The following is a 22645-nucleotide window of genomic DNA, read 5'->3' on the forward strand; positions in this document are numbered from 1 at the left end:
AAAGGACAAATAAGAACCTAAATTCCTATTACAGTTTTACTGTCTAAATTACTTCTGGGAGGCTGCTATACTACCACAATAACCCAGCTCACTGCTAAGTGCTTTGGAGTGAAACTTGCTGCAGAAATCCAAGTGATTTTACATGTTTTATAGAAGTACTGTGCTCTTCTGGTAGCGTATTCCAGCTAGAAACCAAGAATTACACGTGTAAGTTCAAAGCACACCCTCAGTATGCACTGATGTCCCAAATTCTTTTAGTCAAGAGTTTATTACATTCCACATGATATTTTTTCCCCCCCTCCATCTCCAAAAATATACCTGTGTCCCCTCTTCACACTTTTCACCATTTTCACTGGATACTTCCATGCGCATGAATTTGGGAGGGCGCCCGGGGCGTCTGCCGGGTCCAAATCTCCTCTTTCCTCGCCCACGACCTCGGCCTCTGGCTCTGCAGAACACAAGAGTGCTCCAGGTTAGACACTGAAAAAAATGTATTTGGATTCTCCACTGATTTTATACTCCTTTGTCAGCATCCCTAGTCACCCATTCAACTCAGCAACAATGATGCAGTAAGTAATACAAACTGAAGGAATTGTGACAGCAAAAACAAAGGGTTTCTGGCTGGTATCTACTTATTTTGTGCTTTATGAGAAACCAAAGTTCAGAACACATTAGAATTTCTGTAATCATGGGACCAAGAGGACTACTTGCTTCCATCCAGCCCTCCGCCACAGCAAGTCTCCCACTTCTAACACCCTGGTTTATGGTGTGCTGAAGCATTTTCAGCATGAAGTTACAAATGCACACAGAAACCCATTTAAAATCAGAGACCACAACATCCTCCCCCAAAAAGCACTCAGCCATTGATGTCAGGCACTAAACAGAAGGGAACAATTTTGTGTCAAAAAGCCAAAACAAAACAGAGTCACTTGCTACATTTCAGGAGAAAGAAGGTACTAATGCCTTCTCTTCTGTGACAGGTATTTGTAGATTCAGTTTTTAATAGCTCAGGACAAACTATCTTACCAGGCCAATGAGGCATTAGAAGCCTTGTTTTCCAAGCTCTGTACTTCCATATCTCTGAGAAACACAGTATTTCAATAACTGTGATACTGAAACATTACAAATATTTAAAGTCATTGTCAAAAAAAAAACCATTGTCAAAAAACAAAAAAACCTCACTAATTTCAACAGATTACTTCTTTCTCTCAAGCTACTTTTTTCACAAAATTTCTTATACCAGTCAGCCTCCTGCTGCCATGATTTTTCTAGCTGGTGCCGAGCTAATCTCTCCTGAGTTGGTCACCAAGATTTGCAGGACAAAGCCCCTCCTTTCTGCATGTTTGGGGAAGCACCACAGTGATCCACAAGTGAAGCTAAGGCTCAGTACCTGCTGAAGAAGTCCAGCTTCTCATCATGGGAGTTGAGGTGCTGCTGGAGCTGCTCCGAGCTCATGAAACGCCGATTGCACTCGTAACATGGCCAGTTCTTTTCCTGCTCCCTGAGCACTATTGGAAATGTCAATAACACCATTTCACTCATCATCAATTAAACACCTAATTTTTTTGCCCCCAGCCTCTCTATCCTCTCTGGGCCATATTTCTCCCCTGAAGGTTAGAGAGGCTGCAGAATACCCAGCCCTGCTCCACTGGTCTTTGCATTTATGCCCTCTGCACTGTGCCATAACCATAGCTCATCACAGAGACACAGAATGACCACTAGGGACAATTCCTATGGACTATCAACACTGTTAGAAATTCAGAGGGATTCTGAAATTCACCCTTGTATGGAAGAGCCTACAGGATTGTGCCACTGGCTTAGGTTAAGGGAGATCAAGGGAAATTTCTAAATCTAAAGCAGTCACACCTCAGTTTATGACACACCATAGACATTGAGTACAGAAACAGACATCTTCCTGGGAGGAAGCAATCTAATGCTTCCCAGAAACTGAAACGAAGGCTTAAATTAAGGTAATATTCTCATGAGCATAGTTATTGGAAATAAGCTCCAATAACACAATCTAGATCTGGTTTAACTTTTCCCAACCCAGCAAAAATTTGGGAGCACTATACAGGCCATGTACTTGAAACTAAGGAGTAAAACTTGCAACCACCACCACACTGAAAGCAGAAGACCCCAAGTTACCCTTCCTTTCCTCCTCAGTTATGTCATGGATCTTCTGGTTCACAAACTCGGCATAGGAGGCAGCATACCACACCTGCAGCAGGAGCACAAGGTAATAGGACACCTAGGTGGAGCCAAAACTAATGGAAATTTATCTGAAAATGGGTTTTAAGCAATACATTTACTTCACTTGCCTCAACTGCTAACTCTTACTGCTCCTTTCATCCTCAATAATGAAGTTTGATAAGATCAATGTGCCCCCACTGAGGAACGAAAAAGCTTTGCTCAGGAAGTATATCCATTCAATTTTAAGGTTTAGCTTCCTAACATGAATGCTAATCTCACACATGGCTACTAGTAGCTCTAAAGGAAATATGATTAATCTCCAAACCCAGCTACATGACTGTAAAGGAAGGATGTCAGCAGAGTACTGATACTTGTACCAAGAGGAATGGAAATGTTATTATCTTGGGGATTTCCCATTTCTTTCCTGCTCTCCTTACACAGACAATAGGCAGCACCATCCACACAGAATAATTTAAAATGCTTCTGAGTTTCTGAAGGATTGAAGCAATATAATTCTGCTTCCCAAAACAAAGATCTGCCAGGCACCAACATGATGGACCCACTTTTGTCATACAAGGAATTCAAGACTAGCAAAGACAACCACAAGAGCCAGGAAGACAAAGTTTTTTAAAGCCTAAAAGCAGATGCTCACATTTAGCTGAGAATTCTTCCATCATTTCATCTGTTTGATGAAAAAGAGTGGATTTTCGAAGAGATTTCTCAAAGAACGCACCAACAGATTTTCAGCATGAAAAACTCAAACAAGTTTGAACTTGCAGTGGGCCACAGGCAGAGGTGAGTAGGATTTCAAGGACTCTCCAGCAGGTGTGTCACTCTGCAGGAATCTCACCAGCTGGACAAAGACGAAAGCCTGGAGCTCCCGGACTACATACCTGGCAGGCAAATTGGAACTTCCCAGCTTCAACTACTTCAATCTCTGGACAAAATGTACATGAATGCTCTACATCCACTTGAGGAGGAAATCACATTACCAAGCCTTTCATTTAGCAAGCCATTTGACCCAAAAGACACTACTAACACAAAGTAAGAAAAATCATGCTCGCACAGGGAGGTCTGTACTGATTTAAAGTGTGATTTCAAATTGTTTTAAAAACTGCTAAGAAAATGATGTTTAAATACACTTAAATGGATTAGTAAGATTTCTAGTAATTCAGCTTAAAAACATCAAGGACTGATTTCAGATAGTCCTGCTCTTAAATGGTATTAAGTAGGTTTTTGCCCTGATTTAGTAAGTACACTTACTAAACAATTGTTTCTCCAGACAAATTGTTGAAATCTACATGCAAGAAGATATTTGAAGAACAACAAAATTTCCTGATATCAAAATTTTTTGATCCCTACGCCAGTGACCCAAAAAATGTTGAAAATTAAGGCCCTCTCAGCCAGCCACGCTGCCTTGAGCTCATCATAATCAATACATTTTTAGAGGGAAGAAAAAGCAAACCATAGGGAAGTCACAATATTCCTTATCATTTTTTACATGCAAAGTTTCAAAAGCTTCAGGAAAGCCAGGTTAAAGGAGAGACCAAATTCACTTAAGGCACCAGAAAACAAGCCAGGAACACACAGGGTTAACTGGAAAGGGCATACAGAATTAAAAAAATACGACTGCTACAATAAAAATTAGATTGTATCAGCAAAATATATGCTGTGTAAAGCATGACAGAGATAAATAATTTACATATTTTTATTTTAAATTTCCTCATGAGGCAAAGCTCATAAAAATACTTATGTTGGTGACTAACTACTTACTGACTTCAGTGACATTCAATTCATGCCATCAGAGGAAAAAAGCTCTAAAACTATTCACACCAGTAGTTTCTGGCACTTATTAGGCAGCAACTTTTGAGGTACTATTTAATCAGTAGAAAAAGAGAATCCTGACACATAAGCATTACCATACCTTGAGTTCCTGCTTGGGCTCCACGTTTTTAATGGTGGTGTAATAAATGTGGTGGCCGTACTGATAGGCCACCAGGTTCTGCTCCAGGTGGTTTTGAGCTGGACGCACAAACATCATCCAGTTACACAGAGCCTCACTGGAAAGTTCAAACCACAGGTCCTCTTGCAAGTCTCTGTCTTTTCTGTCACCCTTATCAAGAGAAACCTGTAGCAAAATCCAATTACATGTGACTGTAACTGCCTGGCAGCACACTCAAAAGAATTTGAGTTACTAGGAAAACTACTGTGCCCATGCAACTGTTACATTAGGGGAGCAATGAAGGCATAGCTAATATTCTCTCTTTACTAACATGGACCCAGAAACAGGCAAAAAAAATATTTAGCAACAAGTAAAGATTAACTAGGGAGGCACAATGGATCCTTCCAAGGCTTTCAGGGACAAGAATCATTCACTAAAGGGGTCAAGCACAGTATGAATATGCGACTATAACAAATGACACACAAATATCTGTAGCTTTAGTAGGCTACAGAAATATCTGTCAGAAGTTTCTAACTGGCAGACCCACTTTTCCTTTCATTTCTTGACTCATGACATTGCCTCAAGCAGGAAGCAGCCCTTCTTTAGCTGAACATTTCTTAGCTGCTGAACCTGTCTACGGTCACAACTTGTCTATGGTCACTGACCATCAGAGCCCTCCTAAGACTGTGGATCTAAACTCCAACAAATTAAGGACCAATTTTTTATAGTGAAACTAGTAAATAAATGGAAAAAATTCACTCAAATCCATTTTACCACAGGCCAGTTACTTGGCAAAAGGAAGGGAATAAAAATATCTTCTTTCCCCTACATCTTATGAACAGAAAGGTAAGAAAAATATTTTGAACTGAGGTCACAACATGACACAAAAGAATGGCTGCAGAACACCCTCAGAATGGGCTGCTGTTTTTATGTCCAGATGCTGCTTCAGCTCATGGGAGAGTGATTCACAGCCTTCCATGTTATGCACCCTATATATACATATATATCCTAGCACCATAATGCCAGAACATTCACCAGGATTAGTGTGTCACCCTGAGTAACAGAGCAGATTGGAAGCCAAAACAATCAGGGTATTTCTTAGTTACATTCAGAGACTGAAGTAACAAATTATCTCTAGTGAATTGATGAAGGTAGAGTGGCAAATAGATGAAAATCAAAGCTTAGGCACAAATCGATTCCCCCTTTTCTCACCCTTACCTTCAAATGGATATAGCAGTCTTTGAGCTCAGTCTGTCTGACCAGGGGTCCTTCCACAGGCCCAAACTGTGTACGCTTTGGGATACGCCGTTTGGAGAACACACCTCCCAAAAACCTGTCTATATAGAGCACCAGGGGAAGGCTGGCCCTCGCCCTGGTCAGCACGGGCCGGTTTGGGATGGGATGCAAAGGTCCATGTTTCGGACACACTGAGGGATGTGCGTTATTACACTCTTCACACCCTGCAACACAAAGGCAGAGAGGATGTGACCTTCAGGCAGACACACACCAGCTCAGAAACAGCCCTATCTCTCTCTAAACATCTCTGGCTCAGCTATGGGAACACTTACGCCAACAGTCTGCCTACATTTTAAAATATTAGACAGGCCAGTGTCCAGCAAAATAGAAACAAAGCAGCTTAGAGACTTCACTAAGGACAGAATCTTGTATATTCAGTAAAGCAGCCCAATTTGAGTTTACATTTCTGGGAATAAAGACTCATATTCACTCATTACTTCTAAAATCTGAATGGTTTTTGCCTCTCTTTACTACAGCGCTGATGGAGAGGGAAGAAAAAAGAGGGGAGCAGCTAGTACACTACATACTACTGCACATGCTTACATAAATCATTGGGATCAAAGGGACGAGGTGGATCTGGATCCCATTCATCCATGTCAGTGTCTTCCCCATCTTCATCCTCATCTTCATCTTCATCATCTTCTTCTTTTGTTTCTATCCTTTCCATTTGATTCTGCAGAGGTGCTAAAGGATCAGAACCATCCACAGCCTCCATGGGAGGTAACACCTGGTTATGCACCGGTAATGATGCCTGAGGAGAGAATTCACAAACAATTCAAGCTGACCCATGAAGAAAACCACAAGGAAAAGCAATAAAGGTCCTTGCTAGTCTACTCTTCCTGCTGCCTCTGTTAATGGACAGGAGGACAAGGGAAGGTGCTAAATGTCTGCCAAGGAATGTTTTGCATGGCTCACTGCTACTGATGCCCTCACTCAAAACACCTGTATTACTGCCTGGCTCTACCCTGCCAAAGACTCAGGTCTCAGAAGAAACTGAACTCAGGGGAAGCACTGGACCCTTGCAGAAAGTTCAAAATGAAGTCCAGGCTCTGTGGATATTACCTAGAGCCTAAAGCTGTATTTTAACTTCTTTTGTACAAGCAAGAGAATCCTGAACTTCGACACATGATCTCCTTACAATCAAATAAAACCTATCTCCAAGGTACAAAGGCAGAGGTCAATAAGGGGTAACGGAGACTAGATATAAACAATGGGACACGAAGAACAGTTGAGGACATTGCATTCTTCCACTAATTTTCAAGTTTAGCCCTTTTCTTCCTTAAAAGAATCGCAACATTTGAAGTTTGGCACATATTTCATCAGCCATACAGATATCTCAGGTAGAGAACAAGAAATATTACACCCAGCAGAGCTATCTGAAAACAGTGGTGAGGAAACCCAGTGGATGTTGCTGTGACAGTCAGCACTACACCTGTTAGCTTCACTCTTCAGCACTAGAATTTTAAGGTGGCTGCTCCTTTACTAACCAGGTTTCTCTGTATATTAAATACATGATCTCCTAAGCCCCCATACATTCCATGGTGAGACTATGGAAGACGGTACAAATCTGCACTACAGCTTTCTCACATTTCCTCCCAGATCACTCAGCCACATTTCATCCCCAGAGATGATGGAACAATGGAATCAGTGCACTCGTACATGGAAAAGGAAAGGGTGCCTGGCAACTTACTCTATCTGCTTGTGGCCCCTGCTCCAGAGCCACTGGCTGGGGGGGGTCAGCAATGCTGCCGAGCACAGACAGGTTGGTGGGATTCATGCTCTGAGCAGCAGCAGGCAAGAGCACAGTTACCTAAAATCACAGGCACTCATTTTAGCACTGCAGCATTTCCATCAGTCACTTAACACATGGGCATGGCCCAGCATGCACAGCTCCCTTGAGCCCTGCACTCACTCAAAAACTGTGGCATTCCTGTGATTTTTGGGGTTCAAATAGGGATGATAGGCTTGGACAGAACCTGCAGCTCCTGGGACAAAGGGAAAGGCTTCAAGTCTATGCACTTTGCAAATTGTGAATTACCTATAACACATTTTTAAATTAAGGTCCTACCCAGCCTGAGCTCAAATTGCATTAAAAACAGATGTTAGGAGCTCTTTAGCTCTTGTAAAACCCCTGATTTGGGGTCTCTTTTCCTCTATGCCCAAATTTACTTTCGTTTTCAAGGGAAAAGGTAGAGAAGGACTAAGAAACATTTCCTCTTTTTCTGATTTTTTTTTTCTCAAGCAAACCCTGCCAATGGCTGGAACTAGATAAGCTTTAAGGTCCCCTCCAATCCAAATCATCCATTTATTCTATGATCCAGGATCCATTAAAAAAATCAACATGGTTTATTGACCTCATTGAGAAGATCAAACTCTCAAACAAGAGGATCCCAACAATTACTTTTCTTTACATTTGGTCACACTACACACTTTGTTTACATACTTATTTTTTTGTGCTGTAACAACCAAATTAATGCATATTACCACACTGTTCTCATCCATTCAGTAATAAAACAAAGCACAACTAAGTCCCTAGGAATCACCATTCCTGCCTTTTGTTTCCTGCTTGTCTATACAGGAATTTGCAACATTAGTCCACGTGACTTTTCATCCTTCTCTACAGCTGACATCATGTGGCTTCTAGTTTGTGCCTCTGACTGTTACACAGCTTTTATGCTAAAATCCAAGCTCTTGCCTCTCTGCAGAGTGCTTAATAAATATCAGATAAAACTGAGAACAGTGACTTGGGCCAGTAGTGAGGGAGACAACAAAATCCATAATGTGAGCACTTGGACTTAAAACTGCAAGTAATTGCTTTGTTTAAAGAGGTATTAAGAATAATTTACGGAATTCCTGAAAAACAACAGCAAAAATACTTCAAGGAATGGTGTGACAGTGAGAAGGAAACCACCATGACAGTGTGGTATTGACACTTCTGATGCCAAGTAGCTACAGAAGAGGCATCATTATTCCTCCAGTGTGCCAGCAAGGAGAGGGTCACACAGATTTGGATCTATTTGTATCCCCTATTAGCATTGCCTTCTTCTAATCACACCAAACATACCCTTACTTGCACTTCTATGTCAGTCACTGCATGGATTATGGGCATTATTTTTATAAACCTCTCACTTTCTTTCTACAATAAAGTTTCTTCTGAAAGACAAGAGGAGATTTAATTATTATTTTATCATTAGTTGTCAGTTCAGGGATGTCCCACACAAAATGCTGATGTAAAAACAGCTGCAAAGGCAGGAGTTGATATAATAAGGGATTAACTGTTCATGAAAAAAATTAATATATGTGTTAGGACTGCTGTAGACAGTGTTGGAACGGAGGACAGGCTGAGGACACACAGACAAGTGCTTCTGGGATAATAACAGCAGATCACCTCTGCTGTCACTGCTATCTGCACTGCACACAAGTAATCTCTATTTCTAATTAATCATATATTTGTTAAATGAGCTTTAAGACAATTAAATAGGAATTTTTGGCTTTTAAATGCAAGAAAACTTATGGAGCAAAAAATTCCAGAACAAAACTCCAGAGAAAGAGAAGAATGAGAAGACAGGTAACACTTTTGTGTCAGTCATTGCTTCCCGTCTGTGTCTTACAATTTAGAAGGTCTTTTAGCAAGAAAATTTATTTTCAGCACACATTCAATCCTTCACTGCCTCAAGACTATCAATAAACACACATTTTAATGATGGCTTTGGTGATGATTTGGATCTAACACATCCATTCACACATGTCATTAAAGACCCACCAAGCAGTAATGATTTTAAGTCTATGACAAGCAGAGAATTCCAACCAGAGAGATCTGAAAGCACCTATCTACAGCTGATCTGACCTGTCTACTGACTGCACAGTGCAGTCCCCAAAGACACCAGTAAGAGCTAACAAAAAAACTTCCCCATCCATGACGGATGTAAAAAGAAAAAGAAAAAATCATCATAACCTTATAAACACAGGCTGCAGCTTTATTCTCTTCCCAGCCCACCTCACACTGGCAAGCCCAGCACACGTGATAAGGGAGCCAGTCACTGAACTTCTTCAGGTTCTGCAGTTATTTTCCTATGATGTTTCTAGTAAACCTAGAACATAATCCAATTTTTCTATCCCTTGAGAGTCCTTCATGGATTTAAAGGAATTTGGACCAGAAGCTGCATGAGGACATGAAAAGGCTGAAAACCCAGCCTTTCCAAAATGGCACATTAAGACAACATCAGCCACATCTGATGCAGGGACACTGTTGAAAGACTTTTTATATTATCTGTGGCAATTAATTGGAATTCTTGTTGAATAAGAATTACTGAGAATAAACCCAAAAACTTTTATTGCAATTTATGCCCAAGCTGGCCATTGGTCTTGATCAAGGTGACAGCACAAGATTGCCACTGGACACCTTCAGAGATAGCCCACTACCCTCCATCACCACATGAATGACCCTTTACCTTCCCTAACTGTTCCCTCATAGTTTTAGGCCCAAAATGAATAGTATCTCTTGCTTACCTGCTGGGTGGTAGCATCCTGTTGGACGTAAGCCACTTGGGATGGATCTGTAAACAGAGTCTAGACAAAGTGAAAAAGGCTTATCAAACCAGCCCCTAGGGGTTTTTACTCCCAACTAACACAAAAGTTACCCTGCCACCATGAAACAACCCACATTTGAGCCTTTGTCAGCTTCTAATCTACCTGTTATCATAGAAAATTCGACTTACCCAAGTAGACCTACACACACAGAAATTAAAAATTACGTAATGCTCCATTAAAGGGTTAATATATTTATGCAGCACTTTGCATTTGTACAGCTAAAGTGTTTCAGGGGTGTATTTTATTTTACCCAAATCACTTTGTTGATTTGATAAAGGCAACAGGATGAAATTCAATATAGCTCTATCTATGCCCTTAATATATAATACTTAAGGGCATAGCTTAAAGATAACACTTAAGGGAAGAAGGTAACTGTGAGCCTTTTCTTACTGAAAATTCACAAGACTGTTGTATGCTTTCTTTTGAGGAACTATCATGCACATCCTATATGGGACTTTGATATGGTAAGGATGCTGTTTAATTTCATAGAAGCCATGCCAACTTCAATATTCTGCGAGAACAGCCAAAACAAGGACAGAATCCCAGGAAAAACGAGACTGACTGAGGCTTGCCTTACTTAGCCAAAACTTGAAACATCTGACCTTGGTAGCAGTCTGGCTACAACAAAATAAAGTATGGTATAATACAAATTCCTTCAGCATTGTGATAATTTCATCTTCGATGCAGAAGAGTGTCAGAATACTACACATCTTTTGACACAATGACAACATTCAGAGTTTTGGAGTTAGTTGGCCAGGAACTTCCTGGGAGATATTCTCTCAGGACATCTCTCCACATAGAAGCTGGTTTTCTGGGACAGCTGAGAGCTGCACAAGACACACTGTGCCACATGAGGCCCATGCCAGCATGACAGGAGTGTCAGGTACGTGCACTTTGCTGCACAGCTAATATCCCCTGTCAGCAAAGACATTATAAAACACTCTCGACAAAGCAAGCCTGCTTCTTTTTAATCTGTCCACACAGAGGCACAGATGCATAGCATATTGACCCCATATAAACATGTGCTGCAAGGGAATAAAGGCTTTTTGATATGATTATGCAGAAGAAAAGAGTATAAAAGTTCTATAAAATCAGCAACTCTGTAGAGACTACAAAATTACATTGAATAAACAGAGATGCCCTAAAAAAAGGCACCACTGTTACTATAACTATCAGTTATGACAACTGTACTACACAAAACAAAGACTCTTCCAGAAAGAACATAGATGGCTCTCAGCTTTTTATTGGATACAAAAGGCAGAATTTCTGGTGAAATTATCTGGTGAGATTATCCTTTTTCTGGAAAACACCTTTAAGTAAATTATAATCTCATTCACCTTCAGCAAAGTAATCAGCATTTCATAATTCATGGCCTCACCATCCTTTGATAAGCAGATTTGCACATCAGACAAATGAACAGCATGAAGCCCCTGCTCAGCAGTGGGCAGAGAAAACTGCTGAGAGTAACTGCCTGCTGTTTTCCAGTCATACCACTTGGCTGGTAACTGGCTTTCATCTCAAACAAGATAGTTGTGTTTTCTAGGTGCCAAAACCAGGTTGGGCTCAGAACCACACACCACACGTGCCTGCGTAGCTTCCACGGGGTGGATGTAAACGAGGGTGTGCTCCGAGGTGTCCACAGAGGTGTAGGAGGTGCCATCAGCCGTGTAAACCACCTGCTGTGCGGGGCCACGCTCCTGCTCGTCACTGTACATGATCTGGGCCACTGCCCCCCCCTCGGGGACAAAGCGCACCTGGGGAACAAAGAGAGCCTGCACTCGCACCAACACAGTACCAGAGCCACGGGGTGCCTTGGGAAGCACAGAGAACTTGTGTCCCAGCTAATCTGAACGCACTGAAAGACATATATTTCAAATCTCACTCAATTATGCTATCAACAGAAATCTGGACACAGCTCCCATCAGTCTCTGGTTTTACTTTGCATTGCAACTCAAGATGTAATTGCTACAAAGGGCACCCACCCATACTTAGTTCTTGCATGGTATCTTGACAATTTGTAAGGGAACAAACTTATATTTGAACTGATGTATCTATTAAAATTTATTGGAATATTGTTTCCCTGTATGCTCATATCCCTTTCAGGATTTATGATAATGACTTCATTCCGCTAGTTCTGTAGTTGGAGGTAATTTTTACTGTCTGATGAGAGGCTAATAGAACTTATTAACTCTCATACTCCTCAAGTTATAGTACTGAGGTTCTCAGAAGCAGCAGTAGGGCGTATTAGACTGGTTCTCTGTAGTATGTATGTGCAGCATCAAATACTTAAACAGACAAACCGATACCTGAAAACATTAGGCACAGATTCCAAGGAATACTGGAAAAAGTTATGTTTAGGGCAGCACTTTAAATTGAAACAAGTCGATTTTACCAGAACATTATGACCATAATTGATGATCAGAGGCCTATATTAAATGAGACAGAAAACTGAACTCCAGTGAAAACAGGAATATGTTTAGCTTTTGCCATCCTTTACGAGCTGAAAAGCATTTTCAGTGTGTGGGAAAAACAGGACAACGAGCAGGAAACCTAGTTTGAGTGCAAGTACAGTCACATAAAATTCTTTCACATAATATGATGCCACAGTTACGTATTTTATTTTGTTTCACTTTTTAGCCTATGCTTCAGAAGACACCTGGTACTCCCCCATGGATGCTCAGTGCTGATTCTGTGCGATAAATCCTCTCACAAACACTACAATTTCACATTTGAACAGCACTTTGCAAATTCTCATTAAGCCTTAAAACTGCCACTTGCCAACAGCAGCATGGTTATTCAATTGTAGAGAGAAGGGAACACAGGCCACTGAGAATTGCCTTTCCTTGCAAATTTCAAAGCTGGAAATTACTGAGAGGCAGAATTTCTCAGCTGGGTCAAACACCATGCAGCACCCTTTTCCTACAATACTTAACAGAGTAAATCAATTTACAGTATTCTAGAAATTCCCAGCTGCGTTGTCTCAGAGGCAGAAGGACAAACTGCATACAGCAGAACCTGACTACATTAGTCACTTACAATTAACATTCCTCCCTTCCTCACTACCCAGATGTCCAGCTGGAAAAAATTGCTCATATTACTTTCCACAAGGTCCACCCACAGTTCCAACTGATTTGAATGATGCCATGAAAAGCAGCTGCCACAAATCACAGATTTTCTTCATGTTCATTACTCTAAATCCTTTACTCTCCCACATGATTATAAATACATTTGGACACTGAAACTTCTACAGCCACTGCCTGACTTCGGTCATCTCATTTTAGAGCTCTGTATCTTCACTGCCATGCTTTGCACTGCTCAGTTTCTGAAGCTTTAACCCCAAATCACCACAGAAATGTTTGTATTTCTGCTCAAATGAAAGCTGAGCTTCTAGACTCTAAATCAGGGCCAAACAGGAATTAACCCTCCCCACCAATCCCAATGCAGCCTGAGCAGAGGCAGAGCTCTGACTAATCACCTGAGCAGTGTTCTGTTCCTGTGCTGCAGACTCAGTCCACACCTGAGGACTTTCCTCTTTCAAGTCCATCTCCTCCCTGCCTGGGTGCTCCATGAGGGGAAAGATCTACTGGAGGAATGTCTGGCTGAAGGGATTCATCTGTTCATTGAGTTTCTGCTTCCAGAAGACAAAGTGATCTTCAGCAACATGGCTGTAAAAAAAACTGAGAATGGAGACATTAAAACCAGCATGACACACTGCACAGAGCTATGAAGGATTTATTATCAGCTACCACACTTCAGTAACACAGAGTAAAGCAGGTTTGGCTTTACAAACACTTCCTACAAGACCCAAACACCTTAAGTTATGGGAATAAAGGAACAGAAATCTTATCTCACTGAGCATGGTCAAGTCCTGCTGTTCACCGCTTTCCATGTCCCATTAAGGAGGAAACAAATCAAGCATTGCAAGCATTGCACTAATTGAACTGAAAGATTGCACTGAATTCTTCCTGCATGTCTTTCCTTGGCCACGTGCCATCTACACCACCTTCTCCTCATTGTCCTTTTGGCACCTAAAGACCTAGAAATCAATAACTAATGCAAAAAACGGACCTGAGGCTTCCAACAAGGAAACAACTATGCACAGAAATGCATCACCAGTTCCTCAGTTTGCCTGAATGAGGTTTTGTTTGAGCACCAACTGGTTTTCCATGTACAGACAGATTTGACCTTGGACAAATCCCCAGTCCCAGGTTAGTACAGTGTTATAACAGCCAACTACTAAAAAGTAACAATGAAACTTAAAAGTCTCAAAGATCTTGACAAACTGCTTCCAAGCTTGGTTTTATTCACCTCTTACAATTTTACTGGGGCCTCTCAATCTGCCGTTGCAATCCCAGAAGGGTAATTTACAGCTCTGGTGATTGGTTTAGTTGGTGATCCAGGACCTTCTCAATCCTTTGTCTCTAATGTCATATTAAATCACAGGCCAGGAACTAGCATGAGGCTGAGCCCATTTAATTTCTCAGCTACTCCAATTAACTTTATTTTATATCCAGTGTCTTGCTGGGCTGATCCAACACCAGTACCCATCTGTGCACCAGGAAGGAAGCAGAGGGCTCCTTGCTGATGCTTTCATTCATTTGCATTTTCAATGCAAATTATTTTACTCATAATTTATCCCTATAAATGCTAGCATTTGGCTTGTCATTGACAGACTGAAAAATAGATAAGGAGAGGTAAAAAAAGAAGCAGGCACTTTCTGTCTCCTCCTAATTTTGCCTGCAAGGACTAAGCTGTGCAGACCTGAGCACTGACTGTTCCACTGGGCCTGGCAAGCATGGATAAATCACAAGGGCAGGGAAGTCTCAGGCTAACGTCACTGAATTGCGTGGTGGAGCAAAAAAATCGTATTGCTTCCATATAGACAAAGAAAACCAGTGGGAAAGATATTTCTGGGCATTGCTAGACACCGAGTCATGCTGTTACTGGTGACTGGAGTTAACGCTTGCTGTCTCATGCTGAGCAACCCAGCACACGTGGGGCCCACAAAAGCAGACACTGAGCAACTCTTCTAACCTTCTCTTATATCCAAACATCTCCAGTTAAGGGAATACAGGGACAGAAATCTCATCTCCATTAATATTGCTTGATACAAAACATCCCTAAAAAGCATTTAGGAGAAAAAAAAAAAAAAAAAAAAAAAAAAAAATCCATGTACCAGCATTCAATGCCTGAGTTTAGTATGAAAAAATTAACTGCAGCAAATATTTAGGAGTGATAAACATCAGCCCTGTACTCCAAGTGTGGAAAGTCAGGGCAATTTACAGATAAATATTATTTATTTATATATCTAAGCGCACACATGCTCTGATCTATTAATAAATACCACCCGTCCCTACACAGAACCTTTCTGCTTGCTACTTGTTATGTTATTAAGCATTAAATTAGGGATTTTCTCATATCTAATCCTACCTTATTCACTGACCTCCTTCACTCATTTTATCAGGTAAATGTTCTTTATTCAGAATAATTAACTATATACATACATCAGGTATATGATCACCTCTACCCATGCAAAATATGACAGCATTTATGTCAGTAACACACTGCGAACCACTTCTTTGCAAAATTTAACACCTATCCTGTTGATATTCTTCAGTGGGTTTATCCACAATAGCTCTTTTCCTAGACTGCAATTATTAATCAAGAGCCAATTCAGGTAATTTCACTAACAGTAGCCTAACTGCTTAGAAAACAAAAAATAAAAATGAACATTAGAGGTTTCAATTTGGGGTGGTTTGATTTTTAAAGAAAAATATAATTACCCTGATAAAAAGAATGCAATTACATTAACTACTAACTGAATTAAGGAAAAGGCACAGTTCTGGCTAATTCCACATGGTGAAACAAGTAGCAGAAATTTTGGCTGACCTTCCCTACCCGCAGACACTGAAGGTCTGAAGGAAGATGCTGACTCACTCCTGCAGAGTCATTTTGGCACAGATAACTTACAACTTGAGTACAAAGGAGACCGAAGGGTTCAGGCAGGGCCTTTAAAAGACAAAACTGGATATTAAGATTCATCTCTGAAAAAAAAGAAGTACCATAAAGTTGGAAAGGAAAGCAGAAGTCATTTTATGGTTCTCAAAGCTAGCACTAACTTAAAATCTTGTGGGAAAAAAGCAAGGCTGAGCCAAACTCAGTGGCCCAGTGCTGCAGATTCTATAAACAGCTCGGTTATTGCTGTTCTTGACAGAAATGAAAACAATAAACAGTTCAGCCCAGCCAACTGTGCAGCAATAAGGGAGAATAGTAGGAACTGCAGGATTTGCTGATGCTTTCAACTTCTGTGCTTCCAAATTCATTCTAGTATCTACCTCTCGGTATGCATTTCATCAGTATGTTGGTAATCATGAAAACACACTTTCCCTGGAAAATGGAATCACAAAAAGCCCATTTCCCTGGAATAACAGATGTGCTGAGAGCAAAGACAGGCCACATCTCAGAGAGGTCCCAGGAATGAGCAATAAAGAAGGTGGGAGGCAGGAGCAAGTGCTGAAATTCAGCTGTGAAACAAAAAAGTCGTGCAGTCAAGGCCAGAAGGTGCAAAAATCTTATCCAAAGCCACTGACAATAGAACTGCCACAAAACACCAACACCTGAGCGAATTTTCTGACACTGATGACAAGAAGATCAAGCTAACTTTGCTCACTGGTCCTCCATGGGATGCTGCTTCTCACTAATCCCACACAATCTTATTTCCTTCCCTAGATCCCACTCTCAATACCCATTTCAACCCTGACAGCCACAGTGTCTTGAACTTTTAACCATTTCCCTGTGGTCTTCTCTCAGCTTTGGTAGTTTTTTAGCAGAAATAAACGTGAAACTTCGGACATAAGCACTGCCGAATCACTGGCATGCAGGGAGCACTCTCTGCTTGCTCTCCACACTATTTGTCCATGGATTATCCTTTGCAACTGTTGATTTTTCTCACCATATTGTACACATCACACATTTTCAGACAAGCTAAATAAACACCAAGACATGCACCTCAATGAGAAGCTCTGCTATGTCCAAGTGATTACCATAAAAATCAGTGTAACAGAAATTGAAACTCAATTGCATAAATCCTAAAAGAAAAAAGCGTAACTAAATATAAAAGGCATTGGAATAGGATAAACTCAGTTTTTCCTCAATATGAAGAAAGTAGGCTATATTTTGTAATAAAAATGCATGTAGATGTTTAGTAAAACAATAATCCAAACAGCTTGCTTAAACTTATGTCAAATTTACGTGTTATGTTTGTCACAACTATATTCTCTCCACTATAAAATATAAGAGGCCTGGCTCAAATATTATTCAATATATCGTTTTTTTTTTTTTTTTGTATACTCATAGTAAGTACTTCAGTAACTTGAAGATGATGAAATTTCACTTTTCTGGAAGTTGAAAGATTAGTCAATTTTGACATATCACCCAACAGTCACCTGAAATTCTGCCAGCACCCCAATGCTTTCATACAACACAATGAGCATCACAAACACGAGCAAGAAGCACTGCCAGTGGGAGATGTTAAAGCATTTACAGTAAGTGCAGACACAGCATTTTCTTCCCCAAACAACAGGCATGCCTCACCCTGTCCACGCCAGGTGATGACACAAGCTGAAACATTAACAGGCATAACTAGAGAGTACAAATACAGTCCAGTACCACTCTAGTATGGCAGTGGTGAAGCAGTGACTGTCTGACACTATACATTGTACAAATCACAACACAACATGATCTAAAACCACACAGCTCCTGTGACTTTGAAATATCTCCTATAGTGGAACATTAGCTCATTCTGAGCTGTGCAAGTAAATTAACCATCCCTTCAGGACAACACAGGTTTGTCTCAGAGCACCATTCACATTCACCTTCCTTTTCTTAACACCTTCTGGAACCTACTGCTGTCACAGACCTACAGCAATCTCTCTTTAGTTTTTGCATTTTACATCCAATCCAGAAAATGTAATTAATGACAAAACTTCTGATACCTGGAAAGCACCTTGGTGTCACTGTCTGACAATTTTTTTTTCTTTTAAATCTTACTTAAAACCTCCTTTTGACCTCTGCAACACCCTCCAACTCCTCCTTCCTGTTCTGTGGGATGGTGCTTTCTCTGGAGCCGTTTTATTAAATCAGCAGCTTCCCCGTGCACTGCATCCAGCTCCAGAGGATAGTAAATCAAATGGGCAAAGTGCCTCATTGCCTATCCAACTGCAATGCCCCTTGCTAACTTTGCTGCCTCAGCATTAGACACCCTAAGCCACCAGAGGTCCATGTGGGGACCCTCACAGGTGCATCCATGATCCCCCCACAAAGACTCAGGAGTGAACGGTGCTGTAAGAGAAAACCACTTAGAGCAAAGTCACTGCTGGTTTGTGTTTGGTGTCTAAGTGTTTTAAATACCAGTTAAATTCAATGAACTCACCTAGGGCTTCAAAGGTAAGCTCTGAAAGTCAGAAAAAAGCACCACCAAAAAAAAATTAAAATCAACAATAACCATATGTTCTTGGCAAACCTGCTATAAAAGAATGACAATTTCTTTCAATGCTGCGACTGCACAAGAAAATGCAGAGACAAACTCTCTGGGGACTTCATCTGCAGCAACCTCTGTGAGGCTCACTAAGGGCATTCTGCTGAAAAATCCAAGCCAGTGGCTGCCAAACACTCATTTTTGTCCCTTCTCCAGGATGAGAAAAGGTAATATTAAAACTGAGCAAGGGGAAAAGACCACATCCCTGCTCAGAGAGCAATAAAGCCACTCAGTACCTCAAAACGAGAACCCACTTTGCAATAATGGTGCATAAACCAGCTAATGTGATCTACTCCCCAGTGTAAAAGAGCCTTGCACAGCCTGAGGTTCCCTGCAGCAATAACAGCAGGGACTATTGGCTTAATCCTCCCATGACTGAGCTCACTGACAAGTGTGTGTCACCCTAGCCATGTGCAAGTGCAGTAAGATTGGTACAAAATAGGTTTTACAACTCTCAGTCTTCCTCTAGCTTTTAATATGAAAATAATTTATTATGCTCAAAAGGAACATCATACGTGCCTGCAAAAAGCTTTATCCCACACAAAGTTAATTATGCCAGTTAGAAGGCAGAGCCAATGCATTTCCTGAGATCCTTTAGTAGGAACATGCTTTCATAGCAGCAAGAAGGTTTCTAACCTCATAGAGGACTGACTCAGGACTGTCGTCACCTCCTCTGCATTCCCATCCATCACAGGCACGTACTGTTTCAAGGAACTCTGGCCCTGGTGCATTTTGCGTGAATGTTATCAATCAGGTGATGTAAAAGCACAATATTTATGTTTTACTGGTGAGTTAAAAATGGGAATCATACTAGGGCTGGGACAGCAAGAATTACTTATTTCCACAAAGGGAAAAATGGCTTCAATTTATTTTCTTGTATAATTAATAGAAGAGCTCAGCCAAACACCAACTCACTCTTCACTGCCATTGTGCATAATGAATGTATACCCATATCCTTATGGCACATACATCATCAAAGCAACAAGCTGGAAGAGATCTCTTAGACAAAGGCCAGTCCTCTGCTGCTGTGCCCATCACGTTACAGTCCTTATCCTAAAGGGATAGTGCGCAGGCATTAAAGGTGACAGTACAACACTCTGATGTAACTATTCTCTCACAACTTACCAGGTAAAATCCATTAGCTGAAAATCCATTTCTACCACAGAATACAGGAGAGAATCCAGCCTGAGCACAGGTTAACATCCTCCTACAGACTACCTAGGCTGGGTTTAGACACCTACTGAGAGATGCTCCAAGGACATCTCTCTTGAGTCTTAATTCTTGTATAATAAAATGTTTCTCACATTGTCCTCTCTCTCAGTGGACAAAGATTCAACTTCATTACCTTCTACATATGCAAATCTCTTCTTTAGTTGCCTCTCTTCCCATTTGCTCAACATCTAAATATCCACTCCAGCAACTGACTTCTTCCTCCCACTCTCAGCTTCCTTAATCTATGGCCACATTCCTCATGTTGTTGTCGTCCCAATGTTTCATCCTCTGAGGTCCCCGTGATATCATGGGCTGTTGAATCACATACTGCAGTTCTTGGGCTCCAGCTGCTCGAGGCAGTAACCCTGCCTTCCTAAAGGATATGGTTTATAAACCACAGAGAGAGGAATCTGATAAAGCAAGGAAGCAGGGAACACATGCATTTAAAGTACAGGATGACACAAAAGGAAAGTAAGTGTCTGTATCAGTGTCTTCTACAGTTCTGCCCACATAATCGTCAAAATGGCTCTGTTAGGGGTAACTGAAAGAAAACAAACCATTCCCTTCCAGCTTCTTCCTGCCATTTTTTTGTCTCCCATCCCTTCTCCTCCTCCAGTAAACTCTTCCCAAAAGAACTGTCAGTTGGAGGGGATTCTTCCCCTCCTACATGCAGGTAGTGCTGCTTCCTTTCTCCCTCACCCACCCCCACACCTTTCCTCTGAATTTAAATCACCTGTCATAAAATTCAAAAAAACAAAACTACCTTGTTTCTGCACATAAAAACACATACCTGAGATGGCTCCTTCAGAATAGCTGCTGCTCTGCACTACCCCAGAGAACAAACGGACTATCTGCACCTTCAAACAGGTGGAGACTGACGTATAGAGCCATTTCAGGGCAACGATACAACTGCATGTTTTAAAAGTGACAAATAGACCCAATCTCACGTTCAAGCCCAAACAAAATTCACCATACAAAACCAGCCCCCTTAATACACTTAGAATTAGAATTCAGTGTACACAGCTGCCAGCAGCTGCAAGTGGTCAGGAACACACTGGAAGTGGCTGCTCACTGCAGAGCAATTTACCCCAGGAGAGCTCATCCAGGGATTTTCTGCAAATGGTAGAACTAAGGGTGCCAGAGGAGAGCAGAAAATACTATAGACCCGTTTCTCTCTAAAATCAAATTGTCAATTATTCTATCAGATAATAACAATTACACCGATATCTCATCCTATAAACAAGGTAATAAAGCTGTCTGTTTTCACACAAGAGAAGCATCCATGTAGAAAAGTGCCAAAAACCTTCACAATTTCAGAGAGAAATTTTCCATTTAAGGACAGACTAGAGAATACATGCTCCTGCATTACTTTTCCTAGAAATGAAGGCATTAGAAGGGTCAAGACTACCAATTATTTTATTGTGTCCACAAAAGATGCAAAGAATCCTCTTGTAAAATCAGTTGGTGATTCATTAGCATCTCATCTTCTAACTGAACTACAAGAAAAAAAACCTGAATTATGAAAAATCTGACAGAAGAAAGCAAAAGTTCAGTATAGTCTTTACTCCCATTGAAACTCACAGGGAAACATTGATAGGCATTTTACACACCCAGCTTTGCATTTGACAATTCTTTAAAGGTCTGTAAGAACCATAAATATATAGTGATGCACTAGACAGGTTGATGCCGAGGTACCAAAAAGTGCATCACAAATCCTGACCCTTCATTTCACTGTCAGGACGATGAATACTGTCAGCAGCCTAAACCACATTAAAATTCTAATTTAGGGACCCTGTAAGAGCCCTCCTGAGGCTCTGCAATATACAGCTGAGAGATGAAAGGTGACCACACATAGCTCTCATACCGGAAAATACCCCTAAAAAAGGTGAATTACCCCCTTAGGATGAGTAATTTTGACAGGCACAGCATCAGGACGTTATTCTTCCATTCCAACTTAACCATTTAACAAACTCACATCAACTCACTTCTAATGGAACTGGGGCACAGGAAGGCAAACACGACAAATCAACACCAACACCCACAGAGCAAGAGAGCTGCAAGATAAAGTATCCACTTGCTAAAACCATACCCAAGACCACAGGAAAAGAGTTTCTGGCAGCAAGACCACTGTCAGGAGAACAGTGAACCCCACAGCTTCCACCTGCAGCAACTGCTGCTACTTAGACCAGGAACTTCATGAATAGAACCATCCTAGGGCAATGGGGAAGGGCCTAACTTCCCTCCACACCAAGTCTCAGAGCCACCCAGCCAGGAACCTCGCCCTGCTGGGGACACACTGATGTCCACTGGGCCCCCTGGAGCAAGAGAACCTCGTGAGAGTAGGACCCGCAAACACACCCCACCACTGCCCCTCACAGGGCGGACTGGGGGACCCCCACCAATCCCCCCAATACAGTCTCCACGGCCATTACAGCCAATCCGAAGACGGGGTGAGACACCCCCTCCCCTAATTAGGCCAATAGGAGGCAGGGGCGCGAGGCACGCGGCCAATCAGCAGGCGTGAGCGTCGCCCCCACTCACACCGCCCGCTTCCCGCCGCCGCGCCCCCCATCCGCCCCCGCCTGAGGGCAGCGGCGCCATCAGCCCCCCGTAAGAGCGCCCAGCGGCCAGCCAGCCCCAACCACTGAGGGCCGAGGGGGAACACGGGCGGGCGGCCTGAGCGGACGGGCCGGGCCCGTAGCCGAGGGCGGGGCAGCTGGGCTAAGCGCGGGGTGAGCGGCCCAGAATTATGGTGGAGAGATGAGACCCCCGCAGTGCTGGGGGGGGGGCGCAAAAACATAGCTTGGGCGCCCCCCCCTTTCCCCCGCCGCTCAGGTGCCGGGGTCCGGACCGTACCACGCAGGGAGGGGGGAATAAGG

At 41.9% G+C, this 22645-nt stretch overlaps 1 protein-coding gene across 10 annotated transcripts in view; it reads right to left on the reverse strand.

Moving 5' to 3' along the window:
- The window catches only part of PRDM10 (PR/SET domain 10), a 47665-nt gene that overhangs the window by 24342 nt on the left and 678 nt on the right, over nucleotides 1-22645 (reverse strand). For 3 of the 10 annotated variants that reach the window (XM_056509464.1, XM_056509462.1, XM_056509463.1), the window contains exons 2-11: nucleotides 13494-13695; nucleotides 11605-11772; nucleotides 9938-9997; nucleotides 7119-7238; nucleotides 5972-6179; nucleotides 5351-5592; nucleotides 4115-4318; nucleotides 2146-2218; nucleotides 1391-1508; nucleotides 319-448 (exon numbers count right to left, since the gene is read on the reverse strand). In XM_056509464.1, coding sequence (XP_056365439.1) covers nucleotides 319-448; nucleotides 1391-1508; nucleotides 2146-2218; nucleotides 4115-4318; nucleotides 5351-5592; nucleotides 5972-6179; nucleotides 7119-7238; nucleotides 9938-9997; nucleotides 11605-11772; nucleotides 13494-13586 — 1416 coding nt within the window. In that variant the 5' untranslated portion in view covers nucleotides 13587-13695. Of the gene's footprint in view, nucleotides 1-318; nucleotides 449-1390; nucleotides 1509-2145; nucleotides 2219-4114; nucleotides 4319-5350; nucleotides 5593-5971; nucleotides 6180-7118; nucleotides 7239-9937; nucleotides 9998-11604; nucleotides 11773-13493; nucleotides 13696-15907; nucleotides 22394-22645 lie in introns of those variants that run through there. The other 7 variants (XM_056509470.1, XM_056509469.1, XM_056509468.1 and 4 more) reach the window with 6 other exon arrangements.

Source organism: Oenanthe melanoleuca, chromosome 24, assembly GCF_029582105.1.
Source record: "Oenanthe melanoleuca isolate GR-GAL-2019-014 chromosome 24, OMel1.0, whole genome shotgun sequence".
NCBI classification, from domain to species: Eukaryota; Metazoa; Chordata; class Aves; order Passeriformes; family Muscicapidae; genus Oenanthe; species Oenanthe melanoleuca.